The 18,326-nt window shown below is 39.3% G+C and overlaps 1 protein-coding gene across 1 annotated transcript in view; it reads left to right on the forward strand.

The window, feature by feature from the left end:
* SECISBP2L (SECIS binding protein 2 like) overlaps positions 1–18,326 on the forward strand; it is a gene marked incomplete in the record, with an annotated part of 58,901 nt that overhangs the window by 19,438 nt on the left and 21,137 nt on the right. Inside the window, 9 exon segments of the mRNA XM_027768390.1 lie at positions 1–142; positions 973–997; positions 1,603–1,718; positions 8,182–8,316; positions 10,266–10,346; positions 11,107–11,274; positions 11,418–11,559; positions 15,017–15,186; positions 16,762–16,894. Of these exon segments, the coding sequence (XP_027624191.1) occupies positions 1–142; positions 973–997; positions 1,603–1,718; positions 8,182–8,316; positions 10,266–10,346; positions 11,107–11,274; positions 11,418–11,559; positions 15,017–15,186; positions 16,762–16,894 (1,112 nt within the window).

Here is an 18,326-nt window from a genome sequence, read left to right on the forward strand (position 1 = left end):
CCATCCCACTGCTGAGTCCTCCAGTGAGCAGGGCGCTAGCGAGGCCGACATCGACAGTGATAGTGGTTACTGCAGTCCCAAGCACAGCAACAACCAGCCTGCAGCAGGGGCCTTGAGAAACCCTGATTCTGGGACCCTAAGTGTACGTCATGTTCCCTTGATTTCTTTATCAGTCATCGACATCAGAATTAACCTGTGCCCTCTGCTTAAGCTTGTCTGTTTTTGTTAACAATTCCTAGTAATAGATTGGTTAAAATGTATTTTGTATATTTTATTTTATTTTATTTTATTTATTTTTTTTGGAGAGGTTTTCACTATAGGGCACGTGCGCTTGCCAGACAGAGAGAGACATAGAGACAGAAAGCGAGAAATCACCCCCCGGGGGGATGGTCACGCCACAATCCCTTCTCCTCCATTCTCCTCTCGGGATCTTGGGCATGCACGCACACGCGCCTGGCGTGAGATTTAAGCCACCAGGTCTAAGACGCGAACCGCGGTCGACTACGTGGGAGTCCAGTGACATAGCCATTACGCTAACTGCTGGTTCCCTGTATATTTTATTATTATTATTATTATTTTTGAGAGATTTTCGCTATAGGGTGCGTTTGCTTGCCAGACAGACAGAGACAGACAGAGAGACAGAAAGCGAGAAATCACCCCCCAGGGGGGATGGTCACACCGCAATCCCTTCTCCTCCATTCTCTTCTCGGGATCTTGGGCACGCACAGCGCCCTGCGGTTAGTTTTAAGCCACCGGATCCGGGATGCGAACTGCAGTCGACTACGTGGGAGTCCAGCGACATAGCCATTACACTAACTGCTGGTTCCCATATTTTATTATTAATAAAAATGTTAATGGAGTATTCTAAGATTGTAGTAAGTATGCTTTGCACTAAATTAGGAAGTGTTTTGTAAGGTTGTATAATGTTGACTCTTTAAGTAGAAAGTAATTGTGTTTTGTTTCTTTTTCTAGCATGTGGAATCATCTGTGTGTACAGGTACATATATTTGTATAATATTTTTGCTATACTTCCTTCTTTGTCCTTAAAGTTTTTCCTTTTAAGCGTGGAGCTTGCTGATGCTCTTAAAAAAATTAAAACTCTTCCAAAGAGTCGAGTTAATTTGAAAGTACAGTTTTGCCCATCAAATTGAGACTGTGACAACTGGATGTATTCTACATGATGACACCTGCATTTCTAGGAACTGGAATACCACTTAAAGTTTGTTTTCATTATTACATTATTATTATTAATTATATCATTTTTTTGCCGTAGGGCATGTGTGCGTGCTGGGGAGAGAGACATACACGGAGACAGTGAAAGGGAAAGTGAGAAATCACCCTGCAGGGCGGATGTTAATGCTGCCATCCCTTCTCCATTCTTCTCCCAGAATCTTGGGCACACACATACACATGCCTGTCATGAGTTTCAGGCCATTGGGTCTGGGACTCAAACCATGGTCAACCATGTAGGAGTTCAGCGATCTGCTGGCCCCTCATTATTACACTTATGGTGACTGAGCTTCAGTACAGCAAGTTAGAAGACAGCTAAGGTTTTGGTATCTTTTATAAATAAATCATGTTTTCAAATTTCATTTGTTACAGGTAGTGCAAATTGGTCCAATGTAACTTGCCAGGCAACTCAGAAAAAACCTTGGATGGAAAAAAATCAGACATTTTCTAGAGGTGGAAGGCAAACTGAACAAAGAAATAATTCACAGGTAATTTGAATCGAGTTAGAGAAATTTGACTAGGTGTGAGATGCAGTGTTTTAAATTTGTTAGTATGAAAATGGTATCATGGTTATGAAGGTCAGTAGCTTTAATTTTTGGAGATGTATATTGAGTTATTTAAAAGTGAACCATCATGATTTGTAACTTATTTTAAAATAGCTTAATCAATAAAGCCTATTTAAATAATTCAAAGTGGTAAAATGTTGAGTGAAGGTGGTGGATGTATGAATGAATATTGTACAATTTTTTCTCACACCTCTCTGTATATTTGACTATTTCATCATTTAAAAAATGCTTTCCAATCCTGCTTTATCTGTTTTGTCTTTTTCATATCTACCTAAAACATTTTAAAGCACTTTTTGTCTTAAATTTTTGTTTTTTGCTGTAGGGTACTGAGCTCACCAGAGAGACACAGACAGACAACCAGCCAGAGGAGGGGAGTAATTTCTCACTCCCCGGGGGAATGGCCACTTCACAATCCCTTCTTTGCCATTAGGGGATTAGGAATTAGGGACACGCACACACTCGTGCCCAGCATGATTTTCAAGCAGGGGATTAGGGATTAGGGACACGCACACACTCGTGCCCGGCATGATTTTCAAGCCACTGGGTCTGGGACTCAGACTGTCATCGTCTGTGTCAGATTGCAGCACCTTAACCACCATACCACCTGCTGACCTCTTACATATTGATTCTTTGAACTTGAGGACTATCGCTTTGTCTGTCTTTACTTGACTATAAATATCTTCTGTGCTAGCAACAGTGTCACAGTGCTGGCTGCCTTGTGCCATAACATGACTGGACTGGCAGCTTTCTGAGGGCTTAGAGAAGCAGTGTAGCCAAGTGGGCAATACCCTCCCATGAACTACAATAACTGTGTCTTCCTGCATCGATTGGCTTTGAAATGAGAACGCTATATTTTGGTCAGTATTCTTTCTTTTTATTTTTTAGGTAGCCTTCATGGATTTCTTATGTCTAGCTAAGGAATTAAAGTTATTACATGATAGATCAGTGGATGAAATGAAATAAAAGCAAGTTACTAATGGATTAAATATGCCAACCACTGGCTTGTTTCTTTGCCTCCCTGAAATGAAGCATTTCACATGTACCTTAACATTAATTAGGCTGTCAGGAAAACAAACAGAGTAATGCCCTCATCCCTGTGATTATTGCAAAAATGAGTCATTGTTGTTTGTTGCAGGCTTGTGAGACAATCTAGCTTTATTTAGTTAAAGACAAAAGAGCTAAAACAAGAATAATTGGGACCAGCCAGTTTCATGGTGGTTAGTTGGATCTTACATGGCCGACTATGCAGTTTGAGTTCCAGACTGAGATGTTTTGCTGTACATGCATGGTCAGAGGTCAGAGAGGGGGATAAAGAAGGGACTGCAGTGTGGTCATCACCCCAGGGGGATGATTTTTCACATATACCCTCCCCCCACAACAGCACATGCCCTCTAGTATAGAACTAAAAACAAAACAAAAAGAATAATTTGTATGGGCTAGATAAACAAGAATTATAGAATGTTTTGCTTATGTCTGAAATGTCCTGTTGGAACTGCAACTGTTAGTCCTGCCAACTTACAGTCTTGGTACTACTATTTTTGGTATCAGTAGCCCACTGGAGAGGAAGTAAACTGAGATGAAAAACGTTTTATCTCCAGGGCCAGCAGGTAGTGTGGTGGTTAAGGCACTGGATCCCACATGGCTGACTCCGTAGTTTGAGTCCTGGACCCAGCAGCTTGAAAGACATGGCGGGTGCATGTGCCCCAAATTCTGAGAGGAGAATGGAGGAGAAGGGTTTGCAGCATGGCCATCCTCCTTGCGGGGTTGATTTCTCGATTTCCTTCTCTCTCTCTCCTGCATTCGCATTTACTCTATAGTAAAAATCTAAAAAATTAAGAAATAAAAATAGTAAAAATCTAAAAAATTAAGAAATAAAGGACCAATAGGTGAGGTGATGTGGAGGTTGAAGTGCTGGATCCCACATAGCCAGCTCTGTGGTTCAAGTCCTGGACTCGGCAGCTTGAAAGATATGATGGGTGTGTGTGCGCATGCGTGCCTAAAATTTTGAGAGGAGAATGGAAGAGAAGGGATTGTGGTATGGCCATCCCCCTGGGGAATAATTTCTAACTTTCCCTCCCTCCCTCTGTTTCTCTCTGGTGAGTATATGTGCCATATAGCAAAACTAAAAAACAACGGCAACAACAAACCATTCCATCTCTGTCCCCAAAGTAGTGAGAAATGGTGAAAGAACAAGAACAAGAACAAAAAAGAGTTACACAAATACATGTGGTATGCTGAATAACTTTATTCTGTATGCTCTTTATTCCAAAAGAACCAGTTCCAGATGTTAACAGTGTATTTGTTTTGTATTGATACTTCTGATGCTTTGTTAGCCTTGTACTTTAAGCATACATTAATGTGGGGGCCAGCAGGTGATGTGGTGATTAAGGCTTTGGACTCTGACATGGTCGACCACGGTTTGAGTCCTGGTCCTGGCAGCTTCCTTTCTCACTTTCAGGATTGCATTTGTGCAAGTTAGGTGAAAACGATGCCTTAGTGCAGGTGATCATTTTTCCATGTTTGAAAAGAGCCACTTGTATTTCTTTTTTCTGTAAACTTCTCTGGTGATATTATTTGCCCATTGTTTGCATCTTTATTTCTTAGTGTTTGTTTGTTTTTGAGGTTTTTGCTTGCACTCATCAGAGATAGACACAGTGAGGGGGGAAGTGAGAAATCACTCCCCAGGGGGAATGGCCATGCCACAGTCCTTTCTCCTCCTGGGATCCTGGGCATACACGCATATGTACCTAGTGTGAGTTTCAAGCCATTGCGTCTGGGACTTGAACCATGGTTGGCTGGCCATGTAGGAGTCCGGCAACGTAACTGCTACACCATCTGCTGGCCCCACTTTTTTTCTTTTTACAAAATTAATTTTTATCAAAATCATAAGCTTTTTAAAGTTTGTAGATGCCATTACCTATAATATGTAATATTGATTGCAAATATTTTACTAGTTTCATTTTCAGTTTTGATTTTGCTCATTATTATTACTATGCCTAAGTTTATTTTGAAAATAGCAGTAAGAAGTTTATTCTTATAAGCTGACTTTATTGGTCTTTTTTAAAAAATGGATTTTAAATCAGAGTTGGAAAAACCTTGTCCTTGCCCCAAGGTTATAAAGAAATTTGCCTGTATTTTTCTGTGTTTATAGTATCAGTTTTATACATTTAAATCTTCATTCCTTTTGAAGTTCTCTTGGTATTTGGTGTGAGATACAGGTTCTTCTCCTTATTTTCCAGGTAGCCCAAATCTCAGCATCATTTACATAAAAGTTTCTCTCTTCTTTACTAATAATCACCTTTATCATTTATTAAATTATCACATCATGGGAATCTATTTCTGGACTTTCTGTTTTGCTCCGTTGGTCTCTACCCTGTAGACGTTAGTTAGAATCATCTACCTTATGATGTGGTATCTTTCTATGCCAAAATAGTATGTCTTCTAGTAGGCTGGAAGGTGCCATTGTGCAGTCCTGGAGCCTCACGGAAAGGCTCTGGTGACTGGGTGGGAGAACCATGATGTAGTCAGACCCTGTTGGTGGTATCTGAGTCTATGTGTCTGTGTCTCTCTCATTAAAGAAATAAACAGACTCAAAAGTTTGTTTTCCTATTTTGGGTCTTTTTTTGGGGGGGAGGGGCGTGGATTTTGCTATAGGGCACGTGCACTTGCCAGAAAGACAGAGACAGAAAGTGAGAAATCATCCCCCGGGGGGATGGCCACACCGCAGTCCCTTCTCCTCCATTCTCCTCTCAGGATCTTGGGCACGCACACACGCCCCATGTGAGTTTAATCCACTGGGTCTGGGACTTGAACTGCAGTCGACTACATGGGAGTCCAGCGACATAGCCATTACACCAACTGCTGGTCCCCTATTTTGGGTCTTTTTATGTTCTTTAGAAATGTTAAAAAGATTTTTCCAAAATAAGTTTGTACATATTCTTCATATGTAAATTCCTAATATTTTTGTTTTGTTACTATACTTGGTATAGTAAACAATTTTTGTTTTGCTATGGGGTATGTGTACATGCAGTAGAAGAGGGGGTGGAGTGAGAAATCACCCCCCATGGGGTGTCCACACTGTAGTCTCTTCTCTATTCTCCTCTTGGGATTTTGAATACACATGCACCTGCGCCTGGTATGTTTTCAAGTCACCAGGTCTAGGACTCAAACCACAGAGTTGACCATGTGGGATCCAGCTACCTTAACTTCTATATTACCTGCTGGCTCCCGAGCACAGTTTTTAAAGCATTAATTATGTGTTGTGTTACTCATTTAAGAATCTTGATATATATTTGCTTTGTTTTGTTTATTGTGCCTACTTTTTATCAACAAAACTCTTAGGAGAGCTTAGATGTCATAAGATTTTTTCTGTCCTTTTGAATTTGCTAAAGGGTATGAGCACTTCCTGGAGGGACACAGAGAGAGGGAAAGTGAGAAAGCATCCCCCAGTAGTTATGACCTTGCCACAATTCCTTCTTGAGATTTCAGGCTTGTGTGTGCACACGCATGCCTGGTATGTCTTTCAAGCTGCCGGGTCCAGGACTCAAATCATGCAGTTACCCATGTAAGAGTCAACCATCTCACCCACCATGCCACTGGCTGGCTCATTATGAGGGTTTTTAAAATTCATTCAGGAGGTTATTTGCATATTTGGTTCTTAGTAAATCTGTTGGGACCTTTAGGAGTTTTAATTTAATCCTAGTGCTTTATGTCCCCAAGTGAAATAATCAAATTGCATTTTAGGTCTGCTTCAAATTTTGTTAACTTTTAGTGGAGCTCATACTTTTCACATTTTGTAAATATTCTAGTTAAGGGACCAACAGTTGGCATAATGGCTATGTCGCTGGACTCCTATGCAGTAGACCGCAGTTTGAGTCTTGGATCTGGTGGCTTAAACTCACACAGGGCGCGTGTGCATGTGTGCCTAAGATCCCGAGAGGAGGAGAAGCGGTGTGCAGGGTGGCCATCCCCCGGAGGGGGTGATTACTCTCTTTCTGTCTCTCTGTCTCTGTCTGTCTGGCGAGCGCATGTGCCCTATAGCAAAAACTTCTCCAGAAAAAAAAAAATTCTGGTTAAGAGAGAGGCATTTAATGTTGGTTTTATTGGATTCATAAAAGCGGGAACTTGAAATGTCTTAAGAATTTTTTTTTTTTTAATTTTTCCTATAATGTGTGTGTGTCATCAGAGAGAGACAGGGGGAGAGAGAGAGAGAGAGAAAGTGAGAAAGCACCCCCCCAGGGGGAGTGACTATGCTGTATTTCCTTCTCCCCCATTCTCCTCTTGGGATTTTGGGTATGCATGCATACATGCCTGGTGTGTTTTTCAAGCTGCCAGGTCCAGGACTTGAACCGCACAGTTAGCCATGTGTGATGCATCCACCTTAACTACCACAACAGCTGACTGGCCCAATGTTTTAAGATATTTAGAATGTTTAATCATGTTTTTTCTTGCCCTGATGACAGTTGGACATTTGTAAATTTGTTTATAGGATGTCTCAGCCCACCTGAACTGCTCTGAAAAGTACCACAGCCTGAGTAGCTTAACAATGACAAAAATGTATTTTTCTACAGTTCAGTAGGCTGGGAAGTTTAAGATCAGGGCACTGGCAGATTCAGTGTCTGGTGAGGACCCACTTTCTGGTCATAGATGGCTGTCTGTTGTGTCCTCATATGGTGGAAGGGGAAAGGGAGTTCCCCGAGGTGCCTTTTATAAGGTCACTAACCACATTCACGATGGCTCTGCCTTCGTGATGTAATCACCCCCAAGCGCGATACCTCCTAATACTATCACCTTGGGGATAGGATTTCAATATATAAATTTTGAGGTATATATATATATATACATTTAGTACATGACATAAGATAATAATAATTTATGTGATTAAATGAAAGATTTATTTTTTATTATTATTTATTTATCTGTTTTATTTATTTATCTGTTTTCTTGGAAACAAGTTTTTATTAAATAGTTTTCTCTAGACATTTTATTTTCTGTTTTAATTTTCTAAAGGGCCCATGTACTCGGCAGAGAGACAGAGAGAGAAAGTGAGAAAGCACGCTGCATTTCCTTCACTTGGGGTTTTGGGCATGCAGGTACACATGCCTGGCATGATTTTCCAAGCCACTGGGCTGAGACTTGTACTGTGGAGCTGGCCAGGTGGGATCCAGTATCTTAACCTCTATGCCACCTATGACCCAATTATCATATTTTCAAAGTTTCCTAATATTTTTATTTGTCAGAAATTTTGAACTTTAAAAATAAATGATGCTTTTTGTGAAAATTCAGTAAGCTATACACTTCATGCACTTTTTTGCAAGTGTGTTATACTTCACTAAAACATTTATTTAAAAATAATATTTCCTTTTCCTTGCTGGGGTTTACTTAGGTTGGATTCAGATGCCAAGGACACAGTACTTCCTCAGAAAGAAGACAGAATTTGCAAAAGAGACAAGATAATAAGCAGTTAAACCCTAGTCAATCCCATAGAAGCGACTCAAATTCGGAATCTTTGTATTTTGAGGTATTGTTTTCAAACTGTTATAACAGATGTTCCTATGAAGAAATCTATTTGTTACGTTATAAATACCTTTTATGTCTTAATGTGTGACTATACCAGTAGGATTATAAATTACTCAGAAGTATTGATTCATTTTTATCTTGGTTATATGTGTTTAGTTGAACTTAATTAGTTTATTTTTATAACTTTTTTACATGTGCGTTCATCATCTTGAGGTAATACGTAGAAGTAGAACTTGATTTCATGTGGAGTTCATCTAGTATGAAACAATTTTTGTTGTTGGTCAGAACATTTGTAAAGTTTCTCAGATGTAAATAGTTCAATCTAGATAGTCTGTTGCCAGCCAGGAGAGTCATGGAAAAGGAAGAAAAATGGTGATTTTACTTTCTCTTCTAGGAAGACAGTGTATTTTAGTTGCAGTGTTTCTGTTATTTATTCCTAACTGGCTCTTGGTTTCTATTACACCTGTAACATGCTCTGAATGCTAGATTAAGGTGTACCCTTACAAAGATTGCTGTATCGAAGAGGAATGTAGACATATATTTACCTAATACTTAGCTGAGTGTGGTTGGAGTTGAAAGAAGAGACAAGTCATTTATCTTTGGAGCAGGATAAGAAGATCAATTTCATGAGTTTTAAAGAATAAGTAGAAAATGGCCATGCCGAGATGTTTTACAGCAGACATCTGTGTTAACTCATTTGACTAAATCATTTTTGTCTGAATCATAGATACTATAAGATGAGTTAATAGGTGGAGATTAAAAAGGAAAACTTGCTTAGATCAAAGTAAAAAAATAATGTTTTAGGTTAGCTAATGGCCAAAGGACTTGACAAGTCTGTCTCATTCATACTCTCAAGAACCATTTCAATATATGCAGCTCTGGCAATTTCATTACATGCACTTACCCATTTGGTTGGTTCCATGTTAGTTTAAATTAAAAATATTAGATACAATTTTTAATGTATAAAGGAGGATATTGGTTAACAGATTAATTTGAGGGCCAGCCCTATGGCCTGAGTAGTTAAGGGAGCTGGATCCCACATGGCCAACCAAGGTTTGAATTCTGACCTGGTGGCTTGAAAACTACACTGGGCATGTGTGCATCTATGCCAAAAATCTGACAGGATGAAGTGGGGAAAGGATTGTGATATGTCCACACCCCATTCGGGGAATACTTTTTCCTTTTTCTTTCTTTCTCTGGTGAGTGCCTGTGTCCTCTGGCAATTAAAAAAATTTGCGTAGAAAAATTTTTTTAATTTTAATTTTTAAATTTTTCTTTATATTGATGATTATATTAATGTGAGGCAGAACATTAATAAATTCCATATTAAACTGTTTTAAATCTTTTCCAAATTAACTGAAATGTGATAAAATACAATTTGAATTTCTTTTCAATTACCTACCCATCTTTGGTAAACTTATTAATAAAAATAAAATATGAGATGCCGAAATATGAAGAAATGACATGTGGCTATAACCCCATCCTAGAATAATTAAATTGGCTATTGTGAGCTTGGGAGAAATGAGATTTCCTTTTTAAGACTGACTTTGAATGGTTCAATAATAGAATACAAAAAATCGCTTTCATATTTTTTATTTTTCCTTAACCATTATAAAAAGTTTTTCTTAAGAGTGTATTGACTTGGGGACCAGCATTTAGTGTAATGGCTATGTCGCTGGACTCCCACGTAGTCAACTGCGGTTCGCGTCCTGGACCCGGTAGCTTAAAACTCATGTCGGGCGCGTGTGCGTGCATACTCAAGATCCTGAGAGGAGACTGAGGAGAAGGGATTGCGGCGTGGCCATCCCCCCTGGGGGGTGATTTCTCGCTTTCTGTCTCTCTCTCTCTGTCTGTCTGGCGAGCACACACCCTATAGCAAAAACCTCTCTCCAAAAAAAGGGACTGTATTGCCTTGAATTCTCTTTTATTTAAAATGTGAAATGATTTCAGGATGAAGATAGGTTTCGAGAACTAAATGAAACTGGAAATGCTAAGGATGAGAATATTCAACAGAAACTTTCTTCAAAAGTAGTAAGTGACTTTTTTTTTAAAAGATAGGCAAGATATAGGGTATCTTTTAAACTATAGTTATGTGGAAAAGAGAGATTAAAAGTAAGTATAAAGACGCAAGAGGCAGCATGGTATACAGGAAACAGTGTATTCAGTACTTAACCTTTAATCTTCCTTTTCTACATAGCCAGACAGAGGATACTTTAGTGGATAAATCCATAGTTCCATTACTAGACAGGAAAATACAACTAATTAAATAACATCATATACAGAACAGAGTTTGTACTGAAGTTTCCTTAACTCTTGCAGTATTTTACTTTGGAGGTACTTTAATTTCAGTCAAGGATCCAGACAGTCATCTCCCATTGTATTGTGTTTTGTCCCTTGATTATTTCCCTGTCTGCAGTGGTCCCACCATCTCACTCTGCTTTTATGACACTAAATTCTTTGAAAGGTCTAGTTCAGTTATGCTGTGGAATATACTATAGTCTAGGCTGAGCTGTGGGGCTGCAGCAGGAGTGCAACATTCTGCCATGTTGGGGGCCATGTGGAAGGTAGGGGTGCTGTTCCTGGGTTGGTTGTTACATGCTGGGTACACATGCACACCTGTGATCCTGCCTAGCTGCAGGGATCATGACCTGAGTCCTTGTGGCGGGTGCTTGTCTCTGTCTCATAAAAACAAGGGAGGTAGAAACTTTAAAAAAAGAGAGAACATTCCAATCTGTATTCTCTTTTGATTTTTCTAAGACCACTAACAGATGTTGTTCTTTGGTAATTATAGTTGGATGATTTACCTGAAAACTCACCAATCAATATAGTTCAGACTCCAATTCCTATTACCACCTCAGTTCCTAAACGTGCAAAAAGTCAGAAGAAGAAAGCGTTAGCAGCTGCCCTTGCCACTGCTCAAGAATATTCAGAAATAAGTATGGAGCAAAAAAAGCTACAGGTATATTTTAATTTTTATGAACAAGTGTGATAGTTTATTTGTTAGATTTGGGAAGATGGATGGAAGGAGTGAAAAGTATAATTATCTTAAATCGCCACACTTAAGTACAGTAACAGCAAAATGTTTTCATGTTTATCTTGTAGGAAGCTTTATCAAAGGCAGCTGGAAAAAAGAATAAAGCACCTGTGCAGCTAGATTTGGGGGACATGTTAGCTGCTCTGGAAAAACAACAGCAAGCAATGAAAGCACGGCAGATTACTAACACTAGACCGCTGTCATATACAGGTATAGTACTCTGAGCAATTTGCTATTTGGCTTTGATACAGTGGTTCGCATAGTGTTAGTCTTAATCATTTTAGTTTTATATATAAAGGGACCTTTAAAAAGTTTACGGAAAACGCATGTTATGAAAAAACTATGCATAGATTTAAAAATTCTTTTTTGCACCAAATAAACTTGTACTAACTTATTAAAACATGTTTGACCACTATCTAGTTTGAGGCACTGAGAAAGATAAGACATTGATTTAAAAAATGCCACTGTTAGCACCACGAATTCTGCTAAAATTGAAACAAGAACAAACATCAAATGAAGGTGACGCTGGGGTGAAAGAATGGTGAAATCATCGAGGCTTTACTGAAAATTTATGGGGGCAATGCCTCAAAGAAATTATTCATTTTAGGAAGGGACACAATGAAAATAATGCCTACAGTGGCAGGCCATCCACATCAATTTGTGAGGAAAAATTAGTCTCATTTGTGCCCTAAATGAAGAGAACTGGTGACTAATAATAGAAGCAGTAGTCAACATCTTACGTCCCAGTTGATTCAGCTTACACAGTTCTGACTGAAAAATGAAAGTCGAGCAGACTTTTCACTTAATGGATGCCAAAACTGTTGGCATCCAGATCAGGTTACAGACAAAATCAGAGCTTTCAGTGGAAGTTCTAAACAAGCAGGATCAAAATCTTGAAGCATTTCTTTGAACAATTCTAACAGCAGGTGATGCGTGGCTTTACCAGTACAGCCCTAAATACAAAGCACTGTCAAAGGTACCACAAACTGGAAGTGGTCCATACTGGTCAAGAGCAAAGGTCAGGGCATCAGATTTTGGGATACTTAAGGCGTTTTGCTTGTTGCTTTCTAGAGGGCCAAAAAATGATAACATCTGCTTATTATGAGAGTGTTTTGAGAAAGTGAGCTGAAGCCTTAGCAGAAAAATGCCCAGGGAATCTATCAGAGTAGCCTTATTCACCTTGACAGTTCTCCTGCTCATTCTTGTCATCAGACAAGGGCAATTTTGTGAGAATTTTGAGGGGAAATCACTAGGTATCCACTGTGTACCACTGCCATGGCACCTTCTAACTTCATTGTGGTTTTTAATCTTAAATCTTTAAAGGGCTCCCATTAGTCTTCACTTAATAATGTAAAGAAGACTGCACTGACATGATTAAGTTCTCACGAGCTCAGTTCTTTAGGGATGGACTAAATGGCTGGTGTCATCACTTACAACCTGTCAAACTTGATGGAGCTTAGGTTAAGAAAAGTTTATATTTTTAATGTTTATCCTTCAATTCCATTTTCTTTATACTTTCTGAAGTCCCCTTGTATATATAAAAAAATAAATATTATAGTCACCTACCTTTCCCTCCCTCTGCCCCATAGTCTTATTTTAAAAGGAATTATCTTTTTAAAATATAAGCCGGCAGGGGCCGGTAATTGGTGTGGCTGTTAAGACTGTTGGACTCCCACATGGCTGACCATGCTTCAAAGCCCAGACCTGGAGGCTTTCTCTCTCTCTGGCTCTCCTTGGTTAAATTAAAATAAATAAATAAGTAAAATTAAATAAAATAATTCTTTAAGATAGATAGATAGATAGCTGGGTTATATTAGTTCACTGCTCAGAACCTTCTAGTTGCTCTTCGTTTCATTGGAGTGAAGCCAGAGCCCTGGCTGAGGTTGTTTCTTAGCTGGCCCTGTTACATTTTGCCATTCTCTCCTGACATGTTCTGTTTTAGGCACATTAGCTGTCCTCACACACACCTGGCAAACTCTTAGCTAGGTATCTTTGACCTTGCTGTTCCCTTATCCTAAAATGCACTTTTCCCAGATATCAGTATAGTTTATTCCCTCACATTCTTCAGATTTCTGCTCAAATGTCAGTTGGTGTGCATTTTGAACCAACCACATTTTCTTCTTTTTCAAAAATTAAAATAGAAAATACAATGAATTTGGCTCTCTTTAACTGTTAAATTGTCTAATATAAAACTCAATGGCAAATAACAGGAGTTCTAGTCAGACTGTGAGTGACTAGAGATATGAGAAAATGATTTTTTTTTTAACACAGTATTTTCTGTTTTAATAAGCCTTGTCAAACTTAGAGCTCTGATGTGCTCCCTCATTTCTCTTCAGAGTCTTTCTTTAAAGGATGAGGAAAGGGAAAGACACCAGTAAAAAGCCCTGACGCTAAGAGGCAGAATTTCCTGTGTAGTTTAGAAGTCAGCAAGTTTAATGGAGATGTTTTCTTGGGGAAAGAAAAATTAGAAAAAAATGTTCTGGGATAAAGAATTGTGAGATGCTCAAATGTAAAGGACAAAAGAATCCCCTAAAATAAGAGAAAGAGTTAAAAAGAAAAAGTATAATGTCACAAAGGATGAGGGTAGAATTTTGAGGAAGAACATACAGTTCTTGGTACCATATGCTTAAGAAAACTAGATAGGGTGAAGACCCTTGAGAATTATATTTGGCGATTACAAGATTATATGTGATCTTGACAGGAATGGTGTTGAGGGTAGGTAGGGCAGAGGCCAGATTGCAATGATTTGGGAAGTGACAAGAGAAATACCATTCAAAAGTTTAACACAGAAGAAAAGGGGAGTGATAGTATCTTTGCCTGAAGAGAAACCAGTCAAGGGAGGTATTTTGTTGGTTTGCTTCTCTCCCTTTCTTTTAGATAGAGAAAAAAGGTTTTTATTTTGCTTTAAGGGGTTATGGACAAACTTAAAAGATGCAAGGGGAAAGGAATAGGGCAAGATCCTGAAGGAACTGAGATGAAACGAAGAGCAGCAGTGGTTAGTGAGCCTCGAAGGGTGTCTGCCACCTCCTTTCAGGTGGTTTCTAATAATGTATTGGATAGCATCTTCTCAGGGAAGTGGCAGGAAAGCGCTACTACAGTGAGAGAAGTGAGATTTGAGGCCTACGGATGGTAAAAGATTGGGGGTGAGGGTAGGCCCTGGAGAATGAGGGTACCCATCAGGCATAAAAGAATTTGCTGAATGGTACTCAGAATATGGCTGAGGGGGGAACCGTCATTCATTACTGAGCAAAGGAATGATAGGCTACGTACCTTACCTGAGCACGCACAGTGGATTTGGTAGGAATCAGTGCAGCATTTTGAAATTTCAAAGGTGGAACGATTCTGACGGAAAGACCAGTTGTAAGGAATGGCCATGAAGGTTACTGTCATAGAATAGAACTACTTAACTTATTTTGCCTTTGGATCTCTACATTGGTTAATTGGATTGGCTTTGTCTTCCTTATCTATAGAAGCTAAAAGGATGAATAAAAGCTGTAGCTGAGAAAAACTGTATCTGAGGGACCCTCCATAATCATGTTTCCTCATACTAGTATGTCTGTGTTTTTCACAGAGAGTTGTTCTTCTTTTTGTAGATTTACTATTAAAATTTCTGAAAGTATATGGAATTGACTATAATAGTAAAACTAATGTCTTTGTTTGTTCTTAGTGGTTACTGCAGCTTCTTTTCACACTAAAGACTCTGCTAGCAGAAAACCTTTAACCAAAAGTCAGCCCTGTTTGACATCCTTTAATTCTTTGGACATTACATCTTCTAAAGGAAAAAAAGGAAAAGAAAAGGAAATCGCAAAACTAAAGCGACCCACAGCACTTAAAAAGGTAAACCAGAATCTGAGGATGTTTATTTTATAGGATAAATGGGTTTAAACTTGTTTTGCAAAAATAATTGTGGTATTTTAGAATCCAGCATAATATTGTGAGGTATTCATAGGCGTGCATCTTTAAGGTGATAGTTAATTGTAAGTTGTTTCATCAGTATCATGACTGTCTTTCTGTATGGAACAAGGCTGGCCCAGAAGAATGAATTTTTTTCTGTAAATTAAAACAAAAAACAGAATTATTAAAAACTTAATCTTTTTACTCTCCATTCATGGTAGAGCACAAATTTCCCCGTATGACGGAGAGAAAGAGAGAGACTGAGTGTCCTCCAAAAGGTCTGGCAATGCCTTAATTTCTTTCTTTCAGTCCCCCAGCCTGTCAGATTGTGAGTACTTAAAGGTGTGCTCAGTATGTTACAGGCTGACCGGGCTGGAAACCCAATACCATCACCAGTGAGGTCCAGCTTTTCTTGAGCAGCACATCGCAGCTGTGTCCTCGAGCCCATCTACCAGTTCAGCATTTACTATCCCAAAACATTAGACTCTAAGAATCAGAATCCCTGGATTTTAGAACTATCTTCAGTGCTTGCAGTATATGGTTTTAGGCAGAACTTTTTTTTTTTTTTTTTGTCTTTGCCTTTTATTCCCCCTTAGATTTTTGCGATAGGGCACATGTATTTGCCAGAGAGAAAAAGCAAAAAAATCATCTCCCAGGGAATATGGCCACACTGCAATTCCTTCTCCTCCTCTCTCCTCTCAGGATTTTGGGCATACAGCCACACATACCCAGAGTGATTTTCAAGTTGCTGGGTTGGGGACTTGAACCATGGTCGGCCTCGTGGAATCCAGCCCCTTAACCACCACATCACCTGCTAGCTCTGCTTTTTCCTTTTTTCAGTTGTTGGCACATGTCAGAGACAGGGAGAGGGAGAAAGTACATCACTGTAGGCTGTGGTCATGCCATAGTCCTTTCTCTTTCATTGCTCTATCCTATTGGGATTTTGGCCTATCTACATACATGCACACATGCCTACTGTGTGCCATTGGGGCCTGGATTTAAACCACGGTCACGCGGGCTCTGGCTCTGTTTACCACTAGGCCATGGGATTGGCCTGGCATGCCTGCTTGGTTTAACTAAAAACATTTTATTAGGAGACTCAGAATGACATAATTCATGTTCATATCCGTGAAAACTATAAAATATAAATCAAATGTAACTGTATGACCTGGTTTCCAAACTCAAATTTATCTTTTTTTTGGGACACACATTAGCTTGTTCCCCAGGATTTGAAGAATGAGTCAAATGTGGCTTGATAGCTATATATTCTATAGCATAATTGCCTCTCATTATTTTGTACACTCTACTTCCTTTAACTCTTTAACTCCCGGTGCCTGTAGTCAACAGTTACCTTTTTTGTTGTCAGTTTCTGTGTAGTCAAGTAAACACATAGCCAAGTTAAGTGCTCATGTCCACGTTAAGTAAGTGAACTGCTATACCCGTGTTGCAGTGATATCATAATCTTTCAAAACATAGCCGAGTGGTCAGTAATTAAAGAACTGGTATATTGGCTTTTAGGTGATTTTGAAAGAAAGAGAGGAAAAGAAAGGTCGTTTAACTGTGGACCACAATCTTCTGGGACCTGAGGAACCAGCAGAAATGCACTTGGATTTTATTGATGACTTGCCACAGGAGATTGCGTCCCAGGAAGGTAAGGTGGCCTCTTTTCCCTCTTATAGAATAGCCGAGAGTATTTTGATTTATAGGAGCCATCTCTAGTTATGCTCTCAATCAGGAGGTGTGCTCCTTGTTTTATATCTATTTCTTTATTTTTGTTTTATTTTTCTTATTTGTCAAAAGGTGCAAATGCTTGTTGGATACAGAGGTAAGGGAAAAGTGAGAAGGCACTCCCCAGGGGACACAGTCATGCTGCAATCCTTTCTCCTTTGTTTGTCCCTTTTTTTTGGGATTTTGGGCACATATTCATACATGCCCACCGTGTCTTTCAAACCACTGGATCCGAGACTCCAAGTGTGTTGCTGGCCATGTGGGATCTAGCTGCCTTAACAACCAGACAATGGGCCAGTCCTGTATTAATTTTTAAGGTGGATTCTTTTGAAGGTACTTTTATAAGATAGTTAAGGAGGTTTTATATGGTAAATTTATGAAGTTTTTAAGGCTTACATCCTGAATTTGTAGTAAACCCTCAATATCAAGATCTCCTCTGGAACTGTCACCCTTCTTTTCTTTTCTTTTTGTTTTGTTTTGTTTTGTTTTGTTTTGTAACTGGAACATTGTTGGTTATCTTTCTCATAGGGCTTTTTTTTTTGGGGGGGGGAGAGGTTTTTTGTTATAGGGCGCGTATGCTTGCCAGACAGAGAGACAGAGAGACAGAAATCACCCCCAAAGGGGGGATGGCCACGCTGCAATCCCTTCTCCTCCATTCTCTTCTTGGGATCTTGGGCACACACGCACACGCGCCCGGTGTGAGTTTAAGCCACTGGGTCCAGGACTTGAACCGCGGTCGACTACGTGGGAGTCCAGCGACATAGCCATTACGCTAACTGCTGGTCCCTCGTAGGGCTATTTTTTATTGAGTCTTTTTTTACGGTTGTTTTTGTTTTTGTTTGTTTGTTTGTTTTTGCTATAGGGCAAGTATGCTTCTCAGAGAGAGAGAGACAGAGAAAGTGAGAGGGAAAGTGAGAAATCACCCCTCCCCAGGAGCCATGCTGCAGTTCCTTCTCCTCCATTCTCTTCCTGGGATTTTGGCCATGTTATGCACACGTACCTGGGCATGATTCTCAAGGTGCCAGGCCCTGGACTCAAACTACAGTCGGCCATATGGGCAGTCTGGCATCCCAGCCACCACACTACCTGCTGACTCCCTCTTTTGTCATTTTTATTGATTTTCTTTCATGGAATGAATACAAATGCCACGATGAATAGGGAATTATAAACTATACAAAGTAGTCATCACATATGATTCCAGATGGTAACTCAGCAAAACTTCAGGTTTCTTCTAATTACACCAACTAGAACAAAGGTTTGTTTTGTTTTGTTTTAGCAGTAGACATTTTTTAATTTTTAATTTTTTAATTTTTTATTTTTACTTTCTTACTTTTTTTTTTTTTTTTTGGAGAGGT

The sequence above is a fragment of the Tupaia chinensis genome, unplaced genomic scaffold, assembly GCF_000334495.1.
Source record: "Tupaia chinensis unplaced genomic scaffold, TupChi_1.0 Scaffold146140_1, whole genome shotgun sequence".
Taxonomy (NCBI): domain Eukaryota; kingdom Metazoa; phylum Chordata; class Mammalia; order Scandentia; family Tupaiidae; genus Tupaia; species Tupaia belangeri.